We start from the raw sequence: 17,642 nt of genomic DNA, 5'->3' as shown, positions 1-17,642 counted from the left end.
TTCGGAATGCAACTTCCTTCCAAATACGGGGCCTGGGATGGGTCGGACAGCCTGGAGCAGGCACAGGACCTATTGTCTGAAGACGTGGTTCTGCTCCTGATCTCTTGGCTTGACCCTCACAGCGGTCAGCATTATTTCCTGTCTGTCTAGGAACTGGACTTCCTTTGGTGACAGTACCAAACTCTTCCTTGGAGCAGGAGGTTAGTATTTAAAATAGCATTAACTGTGCCAGGAATGATAGGAATATGTACCAAAAAAGTGCATAGAGAGAAGGCTGGGCAGGGAACTATAGATGCTTGGGGTGTGGGAGAGAAGGCCAAATGTCCATGCAGGAAGGATTTGGGGCAGGCTGGATGTGGTGGGCTGATAGCGGGTCAGCCTATGTGAGAAGTGTCCCTTTCAAAGGCCAATAAGAGCCATTTTCGGCCCCAGCAGGATGAATAAGCCTCAACAGGCTTTGAAAGGCTTTCAAATCAATCTTTTTACAGATGTCTCATATACATAACTACTTTCTACCATCAGAACTGTATCCATAGGTACATGGATCATAGAACTCTGAAAGTGGCTAAAAAATGAGGACCTTTGCCCTAAAAAATGTGATGTGCTTCCCAAACCCTGCACTAAATTTCAAGCACCCACTGATCCCCCAAATATCTGGACACCCCACTAAGAGGGATTCCCTACTCACCTGACAAGGGTGCCAGAGGCTGCAGGCACGGATGGCACTCGTGTTACCCATGCCATATAACCAGGCGGGGTCATTTGAAAATACAGGTGTCTACTATCATGTTTAGGGACCTTTTGTTTTTAACCTCTGTTAAGCAGCTCTGTCATATGCCTCCTACTCTGACACTTTGCAATGACAAAATAATCTGTTTACATACACATCTACTAGATGTTAAGGTTCACAAGATCAAGACTGTGTCTTATTCAATTTTGTGTCTTTATGATTGAATAAATGCTTATTAACATTAAAAAAAAAGAAAGAAAGAAAGAAAAACAACAACAAACTGTTCCTTGGAGCAAATGACCCTTCCCCACTTCCAGTGGCTCTAGTGGAACTGCCAATCACGAAATACTGTCCACCCAGCTCCCTTAGAGGAGCATGTGAACAAGGCCTGTCCAATACTCTTGACCACAGTGATTGGCCAAGGTTTAGCTATGTGACTGGCCAAAGTATAGCTATGTGACTGGAACCAGGTCAATAAGAGTCCTACGCTGGATTTCACATCTGGATTCTGGAAGCATAAACTTCTCTCTTTCCTCTGGAAAAGTATGGCTGTTTGTGGTTATCCCCTCCCTCCAAAAAAGTCCATGTGCAGTAGGAAAAGACAAGACCAAAACCCCAAGAGTGACAAAGCTGAAAGAGTATACCTGGATACAGTGGTACCTGAAGCCTACCCATCAGTTTCCCTCAGTCAAATGAACCAATCAATTCCCCTTTCTACTTGAGCTTGTTTTGATTGAGTTTCTATCACTTGTAGTCAGAAGAGTCCTGACTAATACACTAAACCTTATTTTTCTCACCTGAAAATTAAAAAGTTAGGGCTACAATGTTCAAAGTCCCTTCCAAAGCCCCAGAGTTTAGAAATTTCTTACCAAATGGTTTAGGCAAGAGTAAAGACCAGGCACTGGAGAAAGAGACAAGACCAGCATGGCCCTGAAATTTGGTTGATATTTAAAATTCAAATCTCAGATTTGGCACCTAAAACAATGCCTCACACGTGGTAGGTCTTGTTACACATTTTTAAGTTAACTACAGGCAATGGCAGGTGTTGTGGTCCAGAGATTTTCACATTTCTAGGGTGAGTTTCCTCCCTGAGTCTGTCTCTGTGACCTTCTTTCTCAGCTTACTGGAGGAGCTGTAGCAAATATTTTCACAAGGAACGGTGGAAATTCTGAGCTCAGCACTCCCCCAACCAGATCCAGAAGAGATGTCTCAGAGCAAGACACCTCCCAGGGTCCCACCTCTCTGAGGGTCCTGCTTTCTTATTCTCCCCATCCTGTTCTGGTTTCACTCATGATGTTCCCACCAAAACTGTCCCAACCAAAACCATCCTCTTGGCTTCTCTCCATGAACATCTCTGTAGCACCCATGGTCTGATGAGAGATGGCACAGCACCACCCCTTGCCCGGGAGGGTGGGGACGTCCCATAGGGTTGGTAACAGCCAGGGCCTCTGTCTCCTTAGACGAGCATGAGAACCAAAGGACACAACCGACAACTAACAACGTCAACTCATGAGAGGACTGAACCGCTCGGTAGGTAGAAAGGATGTGTCATCCAAGTGTCTCCAGCCCTTCCCGAGACTCTCTGCAGACAAAAACCCCAGCCAAAAAAAAGGAAAACCACAAATGCAACTCCTAATGCCTTGAGAAGTCATGCAGATCTGCAGTGAATGTTTCCAGGGAGGATGAGGAGGGGGTTACAATACATTCATTCAGCAAGACTTTCCTTAAAATTTTTTTGAAACATCTGTGTTTTCCCAGAATGTCTACTCCTTAAGACACTGACCACTCCCTTCGCTCCCCTTGTGCCCTGTCCCCGGCTCCCTCCTTGGCTCTCATGTGTCTCCCTCTTCACTTCTCATCTAGAGCCATGTGGTTCCTTCTCCTCTTGCCTTTTCCAACCCATTTCTAATCACCTCTTCTCCCCACTCCCACCCCCAAACCCCCCAAATGTCCAGGACCTGGGTGAACTAACACAGGATGCTTCTTCTTTACAAGCTAAAGAGGAATGGAATTGCAAATGCTTCTGATGGTTTCCTCTGCCATGTATATAAACATGGGAAATTTGCTAGCACAGAGATTCGAAAACCTTCCTTTCCAAATAAAGAAGAAAAGGAAGAGTTCACAGAATGCGTGCCTTGCCCTAGAACAGCCTGCACAGTTCAGTCTAGCAGGCCCGAGAGTCACATTTCATTATAGAAAATGTATCAGCTAGAGAATACCTCCAATGTCCTCCTCCTGGCATTCTGGGTGCTTCTTGTCTTCAGTTCCAATTACCATAGTGATGGTTACAGAGCGTGTCCTGGCTGGGAGTGAGGGTGTTTCCACTTAGTTGGGTTTCCTTCCTCCCCCACCATGTCATGGAGGATTACGCTCCAAGTGACACAGAGATGATTTGGCCACAGAGGAATCTGGCAATTGACCAGGCCCTGAACCATCTCCCTCTGGTGTATCTTGAGGTCAGTTTGTCTAACTTTACCAAGAAGCTACAGGGGCCGGAAGAATCAAAGCAAAGACAAGAGACCAAGATCAACACAACAACTGGCCTAACTACCTAACAGACTCTAGTCACTTTGACCCTTCTAACCATTTGGGAAAATCTTATGAGCTGGCTAAGAATTTGAGGGCTGATAGGAAACTGAAGTCAACAAAGCATTAGATTCTGTCATCTCTTTGGTTGCAATTAGCCAGGGGCACTTTGTTTGTTTGTTCCCCTGCAGCAAATTACTAATGTTAAATGTTACCCCTGCAAGGCTACAACTGACAGAGGGTCCCTTAAACCAAGTGTGCATCTAACAAGTTCCTTTTCAGCAGCAAGTTCTATAACCCAGACTTGTGCTTAAAAGTTCATAAAATATTTTTCAAGGACAAACAGTTTAAGAGGTCTCACAGCCATAGGTAGGGTAATCAATTGTCCCAGCTTGCCCGGGACTGAAGTTTCCCAAGACATGGGACTTTCAGTGCTAAAACCAGGACAGTCCCAGGCAAACTCAGGGCAAACTCTAGATGTACCCCAACCCTAGACTAGTGACTACTGTTGAATCAGAAGGAAGGGTGGGGAACATTGAAAAGAGGGTAGAGAGGGAGAGAAAATAAACACCTTCAAAACAGCCAATTGCTCACAGAAGGTTCAATTTCTCTGTAGTTCAAAATCAGCTTCAAACATCAACTGTTCCAAAGTGTGTATAAACTGTTTTGTCAACAAAGGGTTTATGGCCAATGACTTTGGGAAATGCTCCAAACAAAATCCCATCAGGTCTCCTTCACGTAGTCTCTACGCACATCAACCCATCAAAGGCTCTGAGAAGTCCTGCAGTGGTGAACATATTTAATTTGGTGCTCTCAGGGTGTCCCAAGTTTATTTGACCACACAAGTTTCTTTCACTTAATGGTTATGATCATGCAACTGAACATACTTTGAGAAATGGGGATCTTATCCATTTATGGATACGTGTCAACACATTTCTCTTTGTACGCAGTGAAAAGCATACTGAAACTTAGCTAAAAGAGAGCCAGGATCTATATTTTTAAAAAGACATCTGAGGAAAATGACTGAGATGTACGTAGGATATTAAAGATGAATCAAACCAGTAAAAACAGTGCTGAAAACACTAAAGACTTGAACTTGAAACATAATCTGAATTGAATTTTGTGTCTGATAGATGTAAGAGTTTTTTTTTTAATTTTTAAAAATTTTTGAATTTTTGTCTGCGTTGGGTCTTCGTTGCTGTGTGCGGGCTTTTCCTGGTTGTGGCGAGCGGGGGCTACTCTTTGTTGCAGTGCACAGGCTTGTCATTGCGGTGGCTCCTCTTGTTGCGGAGCATGGGATCTAGGCACGCAGGCTTCAGTAGTTGTGGCACACAGGCTCAGTAGTTGTGGCTTGCAGGCTCTAGAGCGCAGGCTCAGTAGTTGTGGCACACAGGCTTAGTGGCTCTGTGGCACGTGGGATCTTCCCGGACCAGGGCTCGAACCCGTGTCCCCTGCATTGGCAGGCGGATTCTTAACCACTGCAACACCAGGGAAGCCCCTAAGAGATTTTTTTATTCATTCATTCATTCCATTTATTCATTCAAATTAATTAAGCATGTATGTGCCAGGCACTGTGCTAGGCCCAGGGATATTGCAGGGAACAAGAGAGAGTTATAAGGTCTCTGATGTTTGGGGCTTCCAATCTTAAATTTCACTACGTGTTAAGTAACAATCTTAACAATGAGAAAAAAGTACAGGGGTCCATAGGAGGTGCCTCTAGGTCAGATTCAGGAGGCAGACACGATGCATTCCCACAGAAGGTGATGTCAAGGCTTAGACCCAATGGGTAAAGTGGGTGGGCCAGTGCAGTGTGTGTAGGAGTGTAGTGCTGGGCAGCAGGGAACAGTGTTCTGGGCAGAAGGAACAACACATGCAAAGGCCTGCCGGTGAAACAGAGCTCAGAGCATTCTCTACACAGGCAAGGGTCTTGTTCCTGAAGTCAGAGCTAGAATTCATTTTAACACACAGAAGGGCCTCCATACAGTTTGACTATTATTATTATCATAATCACATAAAGGAAGAGAACTCTGCATCAAGGGGAGGTTAAATCTGACCCTTCCTACACCTCTAAGGGTCTACGGCTTTGTGATTGGGAGAATTCTGATTCCCTTTAGAGTCTGTTTAAAGCTTACAGACCTCTCCTTTTGTAAAGTAAAGTTCCTGCAAAGTCATAAATCTACGTATGAATAGACTGTACATTTCTGATTTCTTTTTCCTTCACTGTGCCCCGGTTCCCTTTTTGTTCCCCCAAAACAGCCACAATGCCCACTTCATCAACCTTGACATCTCTTGGCTTCTTCACAAGATGCTTCCAGTAACCCAAGACCTACAGGGCAAGCAACATCAATGGGTGCTTAGCGAGCCACTTAGATTTTTTTAATTAAACCACAAGCACTGATGCAAACATGACTTCCCCAAGTGGTAAAGCACAGAAGCTTGGTGGAGACTTTGATTAGTAAAGCCAACCTCGGCAGTGTCCTCTCTGGAGCATCCGAAACAGGACATATAATGGCTGGGACTGTCCAGGGAAAACACTTACCCCTCTGAAATTCCAGGCTTTAGGAGTCGGAAACATGGGAAAGTTGTTTTGCCGCTGCCGTTTAGGCCTGGAAGAGGACAAAAAAAAAAAAAAAAAAAAAAAAAAGACGATGCATTCATTATTCATTGGTTAGCTCTTCAGAGGAAATCACCAATTTCAGATGTAGCTTTGTCAAAAAGAGAGATGCTTGGAGAAATGGTCCAGGCAGGTGAGGCAGCTATTGTTTTCTACAGCTCTGCAATCTTTAGCAGCCAAACTCACTGCAAACTCCTTCCCAGGCCCCCAGGAGGAAAGCTCCAGAGTCCCTTAAAAAAAGTCAAAAATTAAAAGATAAAAGAAAAAACTAAAAGAAAATCTAAAATTCAACCTGGATGAGATCAAAAAGCCAGACCAAACTCCAATCTTGATCTTTATTTCTCACACACAAGCAGTTCCCAAAGGGATGCCATCAGGTGATGTCTGTAGCTTCGGCAGAGCCTGGAACCCTCCCTTGTTGCTCACTTGCTGGGGAGTTCCTGCACCTCGACTCAGGCCACACTGGAGCTCCAAACTTTTAAAGGGATGACTGACAGGACATGCAGCCGCTGCCTAACAAGTTAGAACTGGCTTCCTCACCTATTAATCTCTCCCCACGAATCAACCGCCTTAGATGTGATGGAGGCAGCTTCAAGTCGGATCTGCACAAGCGGCAGGTAAACGGTACAGAAAAGGAAAGATGCAGCAAGGGGGCTGGGCAGCTCCAGACACACCAGGAACACCTTACTTCTGTCTTGTAAAGTGAATCCAATTTTGTAGCTGCCAACATACCCACAAGGTTACCTCTTACAATGTTGTTATGGAGTGGTAAATTACTCCTCCCCAAAATGCTATGCCTGTCAATATGGATATTCAAATGTCATGTTTGCTTGAAGTACCACTTCACCGAAAAACATCCCTGAAAAAGGTCCACCTTGCACTTGCCCTGAGGTTTTAGTCACTGATGTGCCAAAGGGTGGTGGTGCTGGTTTTTTAACATGATACTCACACCTTTTCTTTGACCTCCCTGCCACAATCAGCAGGAATGCAAGGCAGGATGCTTGTAGTGACCACTGCACAGGCTTTGCAGTGTCAGCCCTGATAAAAATCTGGACTGACTCTACCAGGCATAAGAGATAAATAAACAAAATACAACATAGTTATAATAATAGCAGCAGCTGACAGGTATTGAGTATTTAAAACAGCATATGCTAATACTTTATGTAGTTAATCTCATTGACTCTCCACTGGGAACTGAGGTTCACTGTTGTACCCATTTAACAGATAAGAAAACAGACACCTAAGGATATTAAGTGACTCAACTATCACCACACAGGTGAAATCAGGATTCTGGTCTCAGGTGTCTGATCTCACACCCCATGGTGTTTTATTAGCTGTGTGACCCTGAGCCCGAGGCTTAAGCTCTGGAGCTTTCATATTCCTATGTGCAAAACGGGAAATAATACCCTGTACACAGAGTCAAGATGAGATGAGGGTTCTAACTCCAGTGCTGTCACTGCTAAGTTCTCAACAGATGTCAGCATGGTGCCCAGCCCCCCCAACCTGCCCACCCTCCTCCCCTCCTCCCCCCTCCAAATCCTGGCTCCAAGGACAGCCTTCAATCAGGGACACAGGATTGACACAGCAGAGCTGGGACAACTCACCAAAACAGAGGGGAACTCCCTCCTGCTGATGTGTCTTTATACCCAACCCCCTTCTTCTGCCTACTCCTCCTCCTCACCCACATGTACAATAAAAACCCAGGCTAATAACTTCTCAAGACAAACAGAGAAAACGTGGGTGGTTATTTAGATTTAATACTCTTCTCTTATTAAGTAACATGTTGGTCTAAGCTCTTCTGAAAAGACATTTCTCCCTTAAAAAAAAAAAGCAAAACTTAGAATTCAACAATACTTCTCCCTGGATACCGCTCCCTCCCCTCCAAGGTTATAATTGGGCTTTGCTCTCCGAATTATTTGATGAGCTTCATTGCTTCCGAAGCAACAACATGTACCAGAACATTCCTAGTCAATGTGCCCCTGTTTTGTATGTTGCAGGCCACAGAAAATGAAAATCACAATAATTAACAGGGACTGAGTTACATGATGTGCCAGGGACTGTTCTAAGTACTCTGCCTACATAATCTAAGTCTGAGAATAACAATTAGATGGGTTATTATGTTAGCTATACTCTAACGTTAATACATGATATATAGGTAGCATTATAATGGTGTTATACATTATCATATTTTATATATTTATATGTATGGCATTACATACATTTAAATAAATAACGTTATATCATAATATGTTTTCATATAATATTATGGTATAATGGGGATATTATCATTACCCTATTTTACAGATGGGTTAAACCGAGGCTCAGAGAGGTTAAACCAGATGCCAGAAGTCACACAGCTGGTAGGTGTCTAAGGTGGGATTCATACCCAGATATGTCTGACTCCAGATTCAGGGGATGTAGCCCCTCTCAAATAGAGAGAAGCCCCACCAAACAGGGCTTCCATGCATGTGGAAGAATGCAGCCTGGGGGTTCCCTGTGGGGGGGCACCAGTTTAGCAGGGCCTCACACTAAGAGGCCTCACAGGCAAAGAAAAAGCATCAGAGCAAGTCTGTCAATCCAGGGCACTCTTGGGCAACTCGGTCGCACCCCCCTTGGCAGGGGAAACTGCCAGGAAACCTATCTAGAAGACGGCTGTCTCTAACTGGTGCTTCCCCCACCCCTGCGTTCCACCACCTGCCAGGCTTCCAGATCATTCACGTTGGCTGGAGTTCCTTTTAACTATCTAATCTGGCATCATAAGTCCTCCCCAGCCAAACACTACCACCCATGTGGTTTTGAAGGACAGCTCCAGGGAGTAAAATGCACCCTCCTGAGAAGACTCCTTCAGGTAGCCTGTGAGGGAAACTGGCAGCATAAAGGACAGCATCTCAGAAGCCTGTGAAGGCCAGGTCCTCATCACAGGAGGGGCAATCAGTCCTGGGTATATTTCTTCTGTTTTAGAAGCAACTTCTTTGCACTGTCAGCAAAAGTCCAAGGGAGAAAATGGCACTTGGTTCTACAGGTTTCTCAGACACAAAGATATGCAGTTGGACTTCCTGACAGGGCTGGGAGGAGTTATCTATAGTGTGTCCAGTCCTCAGGCCCCTAAGTGAGCCAGGTCTGTGCACGGTGTGTACACACGTGGTTGGGAAGCACAGCCCATCCCCAGATGTCAGAAGGGCAACGCTCACTGGTCATCATCCAGCTCCACCTCCACGGGGGAGCTGATGGGAGCCAGGGCTGGGCAAGCAGCAGGAGAGAAACTGCCGAGACAGGAGGCACAGATCCTTGACTGGAAGGAGGTTACAACCTTCGGAAAGGTTGAAAAGAAAAGTTATAAACTCTCCACCCTCGGGAGAGCTCACAGTAGAAATGGAGAAATGCCCACAGTAAGCGTGAAAAGTCAGGATTCAAGGTGCGTTTAGGGAATGATCTCCGACTCAGGTGTGTGTGTGGCTGGAATCAGAGAGAACAAGCTCAGTGGGTTAACAACAGGATGTATTTTCCCACCACGTGAAAACAAGTGTGACTCTCTCCCAGCGCCTTGAGAAGAGGGTTGATGACCATTTCCACAGCATCTCCCAGGAGTGTGGGTTTCAGGTTGCGTCTGCTGCCTGCACCGTGGGGGCTAAGAGTCTGGTGTTCGGGGTGGAACCGACTTGGGGCACCCAGAGTGCCTCCCTCCCTTTCTTGCTGGAGGACTTCAACCAGGCTACCTACTTTTTACTCCCCTTGAGCCTCCATTTTCTCATCTGGAAAGTGGGGAGAATAATCTTTTTTTACAAAATTGAAACATTAATGTACCATAAAAAAAGTAAAAAGGAATAAAAGATGGTTGATTAAAAAAATAATAACGTACTATACAAATGTTTGGCAGAGAGTCTGGCCCTTAATAGCTGCTCAAATTAGCTGTTATTATTATTGAGAAAATGCCTTCTTTAAACCAGTAAAGGGGATATTACTTATAATTATCATTGGCAAGGCTCATGTTGGAGAGACAATGAAATATACATCTAATTCTTACAGACTGGAAAACATATAAGTAAAATAAAACAAAGGTTTTAAGGTGCTATGAATATTTTGTTAGGTGACAACAACATAGCCCTAAATATGAACATGATGTAACCCTGAAAAGAGCCCCGCCTTCCCTTTCTCATTTCCTGCCCCCCTTTTCCTTTTCAAAGATTACTACCTTTGTCAGCATGTTTTATATGTTGTAAATATTTTAATATCTTAATTGTCAACCCAGAGCATCTTGCTAAAAAACTTTCCTTGGATTTCTTTTCTTTTGTTTTACCTCTCTCTCTTTCTTCATGAAGACAACTGTAGTATTACTAGGAAAACCAAACAGCTACACTTTATAGGAGAAATTAATGCCAGTTATTTTTATTCTGGTTGGACCACTTAAGATATGGTGGTTTCCTTTGCTTAAATGTTGTTTTAGTTTCTGTTTCTGGTACATAATCAAGGATTGACTGGCAGGTGTTTAGCCAGGTAAAGACCCAATTCTTCCTGGAGAAGCTCACTGGAAAGAGATAGTTTGCAGAATGGAAGTCTCATCACTTTGGCTTGTCTCTCTCTTAAATGAAAGTACAAAGGCACCACTCGGTACCATGTTTCTGTGGCTCAATGAGTCATGTCAGCTTCATTCTACTCATGCCATGACTGCAAGTCCAGCTCTTTACTTCCTGATAAATACTGGGAAAAAAGAATCACAGAACCTCAGAATGCTCAGCTGGCAGTAGTTGCTTCCTTTTTGCAACAGTCCCATTGAGAACGCACCTGGAAAGAGAGCCCTCATCCCTTGGAGAATGGGTCTGTACCTCTTTATGTATAATGGGCTCACACATTAATTTCTTCACCAATATTTATTGAGCACTTACTGTACACCAGGCACAGTGCCACACGTTACAGAGACAGTGGTGAACAAAACAGATCTAGTTCCTGCTTTCATGGAGCTTGCAGAAGAGCAGCCAGACCAAAAATTGAGAGAGACAGAGAGAGATTACAACATGGTAAGTGTTTTTTTAAAAAAAGAGTGGTCATGGGGAGTGCCAAAGTGGCTCAATCAAGGATTGAGGAGCCAGAAGAAAGACTCAGCCAGGTGATGAGAAAAAGGAACTGTAGGCCAGGCCACAGGAAAAGCATGCTCAAAGTGCAGGAGGTAAAAAAACTTATCTTTGAAAAGATTAACCAAATAGACAAAACTGGTAAAGCTGATCAAGTTAAAAGGGGGTGGGGAGAACACTGATAAATACTATTACAGATGGAGGCACGGAACTACAGACACAACATCAAGTCAATGACAAAAGAATGCTATCAGTGACTTGATGCCATTACATTTGAAAACTTAAACAAACTGCATATATTCCTTCAAAATACATAGCTTATCAAAAATATCTCAAGGAGAAATAGAAAACCTAAAAAGCTCAATAACTAATTAAAAAAAAGAAAGAAAGAAAGCACCAGGCCGGACAGTTTTGCTAATGAATTCTACAAAACCTTCAAAACAACAGATCATTCCAATCTTATACAGACTGTTCCATAGAAGATGAAAAGAGTCCAGAGTTAAGAAGTAAAGGAGAGACGACACATTTGAACAATTGGAATTAAAGTATGACAACTGAAATGTCTGTAAATAAGGAAATGGATTAAATGAAGCTATATTCATTCTTAACAATGGAAGACCACATAGAACTACATATTAATGAAAAATCTTCAAAAAAAAGGAAGAAAAAAGAATGAAAATCCAAGTTGCAGGAGATATGCATATGATATGATACTATATAGGAATGCACAAAATATCACTCTGCTTATAGCCACATGTAGTAAAAATGTAAAATAAAGAGGCTGTATCAACTGCAGAAGAGAGCTTCTCTCTGGGGATGGAGAGGGGAGAGAATCTCTGCCTGGAATGTTTCATTTATTCACATAAAAATTCTGAAGCCAATAGGGCACAATGTTACTGTTTATTAAATCTATATGGGGGGGGGTACAGAGGTGAATATTATAATAGCTGATATTTTGCTATGTGGGTGAAATATTTTATAACTAAAAACAGTAATAAACAGGAATAAATCATGGCAAAGCTATACAATAAAATACCAGACATCCATTAAAAATAATGAGGTATACTAACATCCTCACCAGCAGAGACCTTAAAATTCAGCATGTGAAATAAGACACAACATGTAAACTCATTTAGGTTCACACACACACACACACAAATGCGTGCGCGCACACATGCACGTACAGAATCAGCTGTGTGTGTGCAGAGTGAGGTCCCTGGAAGAGCACACGCCCAACTGTTGACGGTAACTGATTACGTAGCCGGGGTGGGGGGTAGGGAGCATAAATATGGACATTATCTTTTACATTATGTATTTTTAAATCATTACTATGGAAACATATTGTGCATAAAATGGAAATTATAATAATGTTTATAACAAGGACTTGACAGGCGGGGAAGGAGGTAAAGAGGCATGAGATGAGGCTGAACAGGTGGCCAGGGCAGAGGCTTAAAGGCTGGGGTTGGGGGTAATGGGGCTCTACTGAAGTTATAAAGTGGGGAGTGACATGATGAGATTTGCCTTTAGAAAGATCTGTCTGGCTAGAGAAAAGAGAAGACAGCCGAGGGGGTCCAGAGTGAAGGCAGAGACCCGGGCGGCTCCTGGAGCCATCCAGACCCACGGCAGCCTCTCTCATGGGGCACTTTCAAGATGCTGAAGGCACAGAGGTCAAGTCTGTTCAGATTTCTCTTTCATTTTCCACCCATCTGCCAGTTATTTTTAGAACAGTGTTCACTGTTCAATAGAAATAGCACGTGAGCAACGTATGTAATTTAAAATTTCTATGAGTCACATTAAAATGGTAAGAAAAAAGGCAGGTAAGTTTAACTTTATTTTTTTGTTTGTTTTTTTAAATTTTTTTTAAATTTATTTTTTATTTTTATTTTTTGGCTGCGTTGGGTCCTCATTGCTGCACGCGGGCTTTCTCTAGTTGCGGCGAGCGGGGGCTACTCTTCGTTGCGGTGCACAGGCTTCTCATTGTGGTGGCTTCTCTTGTTGCGGAGCACAGGCTCTAGGCACACGGGCTACAGAAGTTGCGGCATGCAGGCTCAGTAGTTGCGGCACGCAGGCCCTAGAGCGCGCGGGCTTCAGTAGTTGCAGTGTGGGCTCAGTAGTTGCGGCGCACGGGCTCTAGGGTGCACGGGATTCAGTAGTTGTGGCATGTGGGCTCAGCAGTTGTGGCTCGCAAGCTCTAGAGCACAGGCCCAGTAGTTGTGGCACATGGGCTTAGTTGCTCCACGGCGTGTGGGATCTTCCCGGACCAGGGCTCAAACCCACGTCCCCTGCATTGGCAGGCGGATTCTTAACCACTGCACCACGAGGGAAGTCCCATTTAATTTTAATAATATAGTTTACTTAGCCCAATATATACAGATGTTATTATCAGTTCAACATGTAATCAACAGAAAAAAGAATTAGAGATATTTTACATTTTTTTGTACTAAGTCTTCAAAATCCACTGAGTATTTCACCCTTGCAGCACACCTTAATTGGCACTAGCAGTGTTTCAAGTTCTCAGCAGTGACAGGTGGCATGTGTCTACCGTGGACAGCACAGTTACAGAAAAACAGAGCCTGCAGTTTCAAAGAGCCTCAGACTTTGAAAATCCACCGCTCTCTCTCAGCAGTTAGTGACCAAAATGTGTAAGTTGAGACCCACATGAAAAGTGAGACATTCTCCAAAAAGATTTTTGTATCCATCTGAACTCAAAAACATTCAAAAGAGCAAAATATTTCACAAAGGCTTTAGAGACGTAGTCTCTAGAAAAACCAGTGGAGATGATCTTCAGGTCACATCGCTACTGGAATGGAGCAACAAATGAAATTCTTCCCCAAATGGAGCATATCCCAAACAAATGTCTATGATCTGTTGCTAAATAATGGAGAACTGCTCTAACCAAACTAATTCCAAAATTAACTAAAAAAAGAGATTGATTTTTTTAAACCCATGAAATTATTATATTTGTAGTTCCCTAGCTGATCCTCTAGTAACCATATTGAAAAGGTATAAAATTTCATCAAATGATGAATCGAAATGGATAAACAAAATGTGATATATGCATAAAATGGAATATTATTCAACCACAAAAAAGAATAAAGTACTGATACATGCTACAGCATGCAACAACCTTGAAAACATTATGCAAAGTGAAAGAAGCCAGACACAAAAGGCCACATACTGTATGATTCCATTTACATGAAACACCCAGAACAGGCAAATCCATAGAGACAGAAAGTGGACGAGTGGTGGCCAGGGGCTAGGGGAAGAGAGCGAATGGGGAATGACTATTTAATGGGTACATAGTTTCCTTTGGGGTGATAAAAAAGGTTCTGGAATTAGACAATGGTGATGGATGCACAACATTGTGAATGTACTTAATGCCATTGAATTATTATACACTTAAAATCGTAAATACTATGTTATGTGTAGTTTACCACAATTTTTTAAAAAGTGAGGGTAAAGTAAAGATATTTTCAGGCAAAATAAAAGATATATATCTCATGGAAAAAATTCTCATGAAATAATAATGCAAAGTAAAATGCTATTAACTATTCCAGAAAGGGGAATTATGTAAATAGAAGCCAGGAGAGCATTCTGTGCAGCTTAAGAATTGACAAAAAATGGCTTAGATGTGAAGTTTTATCAGTACTGTGAGAAATCAGCCCTACAAGTCCCTGTTTCTGAGACACATATTTACGTGAATCATTCAACAATGATAAAAATTCCCACAGCCTCTGGCTTTCTGTGCTTCCTCCCACTCTCCACCCCCAGCCAGGTCTCTGTGCTCAGATATTCTGCGGCAACACCCGTTCCATCTTCTGCTCCCATCTCACAAGCCATTCTGCTGTGTTTCTTTTTACACTTGAGTTTCCTGCAAAGCTTTTATCTTTAGGACTTTTCACAGGTACAATCTTCCAGAAGAACTCCCATTGGTAAATTTCAGGGATTCTCAGGTGGTGCCATAAAGGGGCAGTTGGGCACATTGGTTAAGAGCACAGATGCTGGAGCCAGCTCTGCCATTCACCAGCTGTGTGACACTGGACAAGTGACTTAACCTCTCTGTTCCTACTTCCCCCTTCTGTAAAGTGGAGGTAATAACAGGATTCCCCTATAGCGCTGCTGTTGTGAGGATTAAGTGAGTTAACATATGTAAAGCTCTTTTTTTTTTTTTTTTTTTTGGCCGTGGCATGCGGCATGCGGGATCTTAGTTCCCCAACCAGGGATCAAACCCGTGCTCCCTGTAGTGGAAGTACAGAGCTTTAACCACTGGACCGCCAGGGAATTTCAAACATACGTAAAGCTCTTAGTGCCTGGTACACAAAAGGTGCACTTTAAGAGTTATCCTCCTTCTGGGTGATGAGCTGGAAGACCAGGGACTATGTGATTTGGATTCACTGCTGTCTCTACACTCCCTGCACTTAGTAGGATCTTATTTATATTTATTTTATTTATCTGGTTGCGCCGGGTCTTGGTTGCGGCAGGCATGCTCCTTAGTTGCAGCAGGTGTGCTCCTTAGTTGCGGCTTGAGGGCTCCTTAGTTGCGGCTCGCCAGCTCCTTGGTTGCAGCATGTGAACTCTTATTTGTGGCATGCATGTGGGATCTAGTTCCCTGACCAGAGATCGAACCTGGGCCCCCCGCATTGGGAGCTCAGAGTCCTAACCACTGTGCCACCAGAGAAGTCCCGTGGATCTTATTAAATAGCTGAAGAATGAATGCTTGCCCTCAGGAGTTCTGTGGTCAACAGTATCACAGAATAGCCTTATATACACACTGACAGAACATGAATACAACCACATGCACTTAAGGGAGAGAGAGAGAGAGAAGTTCCATAGTTGAGGGCATCTCGTGTGGCCTTCTGTGCACTGGATATGGACTCCCAGGGAAGCCTGGCATGGGGCTGTGGATATGCCTCCATCGCAGTCTTCTCTCCTCCCCCAGGCCTCTCTCAGGCTGAGCTGGATCGCGATAGGCACTTTCTGAACAAAAGATCTTCAAATTCCAGCCAGCTCCTCAGGCCAGAACTGTCCAAATGAACAGAACTGGCAGGACACTGGTCGTAAGGGCAGGTCAGGCTCCAACGTGACACCTTCCCCAGGGCATTTAGGAGCATTTTGGATTATATGTGATTTTCACCTTCCTAACTCCCCTAAGGTTCACTTGCTATCTCCTTATCCAGGAAAAAGTACCTACAAAATGCCATAACTGCTCCCAGCAAACTAAAACTCCAAACATCCTAAGAGACACCATCCCATCGTGCCAAATACACCAAGGCTCCCATTTATTTCCACATTTCAAGTCCACATGTTGTTCATTCACATTTCCATGTGTCAAGCAGCTACCATAAACCTTTTTAGAACAATGTAAGCCTACCAAAAAGAGACAGCAGGAACATAAGGTGGTCAGAGCATGGGCTCTGCAGCCTCCAAGACCTGGGTTCAAGCCCAAGTCCACCATGTAAACTTGGGCAACTTAGGGAACTTCCTCAAGCCTCAGTTTCCAACTTAAAACAGACATGATGAGACTTAGACTTCATAGGGTCGCCATGAGGAGTAAAGTGCTTTGCATGCTACCTGGCTCACACTGAGCACTTAATAAATGTTAGCTCTAAATATTTGCCCAGTATCTACTATGTGCCAGGCATTGTTGTAGGCATAAGGGATACTACAGAGAAAAATATAGTCCCTGTTCTTTGGGAGCTTATGTCAGGAGTTGATAAATTCTACGGAGAAAAACCTATGGAGGGTAGGAGAATAGGGACAGTGGGAGTAGCTGCTATTTTATATGGAGTGCTCAGGGCAGGCTTCCCCAAGAAAGTGATGTTTGAACAGAACCTGGAAGAGGGGGGAGAATGTCTTAGGTGGACAGGACACCATATGCAAAGTTCCTGGGGCATGGCTGAGGGGCAGCAAGGGTAGTACAGCTGGAGTGGGAGCAAAGAGCAGAGAAAGCCACAGAGGGAGCAGGAACCAGATGGCAAAGGTCTTACAGATTATTGCAAGGTCTCTGGACTTTAGTCTGAATGAGATGGGAGACCACAGAAGGATTCTGAGCAGAGAAGAAATATGGTCTAACTTTTAAAAGGACTGTTCTCAATGCTGCGTGGGGAAAACAGCTGAAGGGACAAGACAGAGGGCAGGGAGGAGGTGAGGGTGGCCAAGTGAGGGACAGCAGGGACTTGGACCAAGATGGTGGCAGCGGAGGTGGTGAGCAGTGGTAGAGTTATGTACATATTTGAAGGTAGGGTAATGGGATTTGCTGGTGGATTGGATACAGAAGGTAAAATAAAAGAGAAGTAAAGGATGCTCTAAGGATTTTAGCATGAGCAGCTGGCAGGGTGGAGAAGACTTACCAGAGCAGCAGATTTGGGGACAAAAATCAAGATCAGACATATCACGTTTGAAATGCCACATGTGCACTGGTATGGATCTCCAAATGGAGATGTGGAGTCTGCAGGTGGATTTAAGAAACTGGAGATTGTGTTCAAGAGTCATCAGCCTTTAGACAGAAGAGGAGCCCTGACAAGGTGAGAGGGGGCATCCCGGAGGCCGGCGAAGAAAGTGTTTAGAGGAGGGGGTGCTCTACTATGTCACTAAGTAGGGGAAGGAGAAATGCCCACTGAATTTGGCAAAGCAGAGGTCCCTGGTGACTTGATAAGAGCAAGCGAGTGGACCTGGAGGACGAGAGCTGAGAGGGATATGTCTA

At 43.9% G+C, this 17,642-nt stretch overlaps 1 protein-coding gene across 2 annotated transcripts in view; it reads right to left on the bottom strand.

Moving 5' to 3' along the window:
- Positions 1-17,642, bottom strand: part of ARHGEF3 (Rho guanine nucleotide exchange factor 3) — a 310,194-nt gene that overhangs the window by 198,834 nt on the left and 93,718 nt on the right. Inside the window, exons 1-2 of one of the 2 annotated variants that reach the window (XM_068557959.1) lie at positions 6,163-6,247; positions 5,796-5,862 (exon numbers count right to left, since the gene is read on the bottom strand). The exons of the other annotated variant lie outside the window; for it this stretch is intronic. Coding sequence (XP_068414060.1) covers positions 5,796-5,831 — 36 coding nt within the window. The 5' untranslated portion in view covers positions 5,832-5,862; positions 6,163-6,247. Of the gene's footprint in view, positions 1-5,795; positions 5,863-6,162; positions 6,248-17,642 lie in introns of those variants that run through there. 2 annotated transcript variants of the gene reach the window in all.

Source organism: Eschrichtius robustus, chromosome 12 (assembly GCF_028021215.1).
Source record: "Eschrichtius robustus isolate mEscRob2 chromosome 12, mEscRob2.pri, whole genome shotgun sequence".
Lineage (NCBI taxonomy): Eukaryota > Metazoa > Chordata > Mammalia > Artiodactyla > Eschrichtiidae > Eschrichtius > Eschrichtius robustus.
The sequence above is the reverse complement of the archived record's forward strand: the minus strand, read 5'-3'. Positions and strand labels throughout refer to the sequence as shown.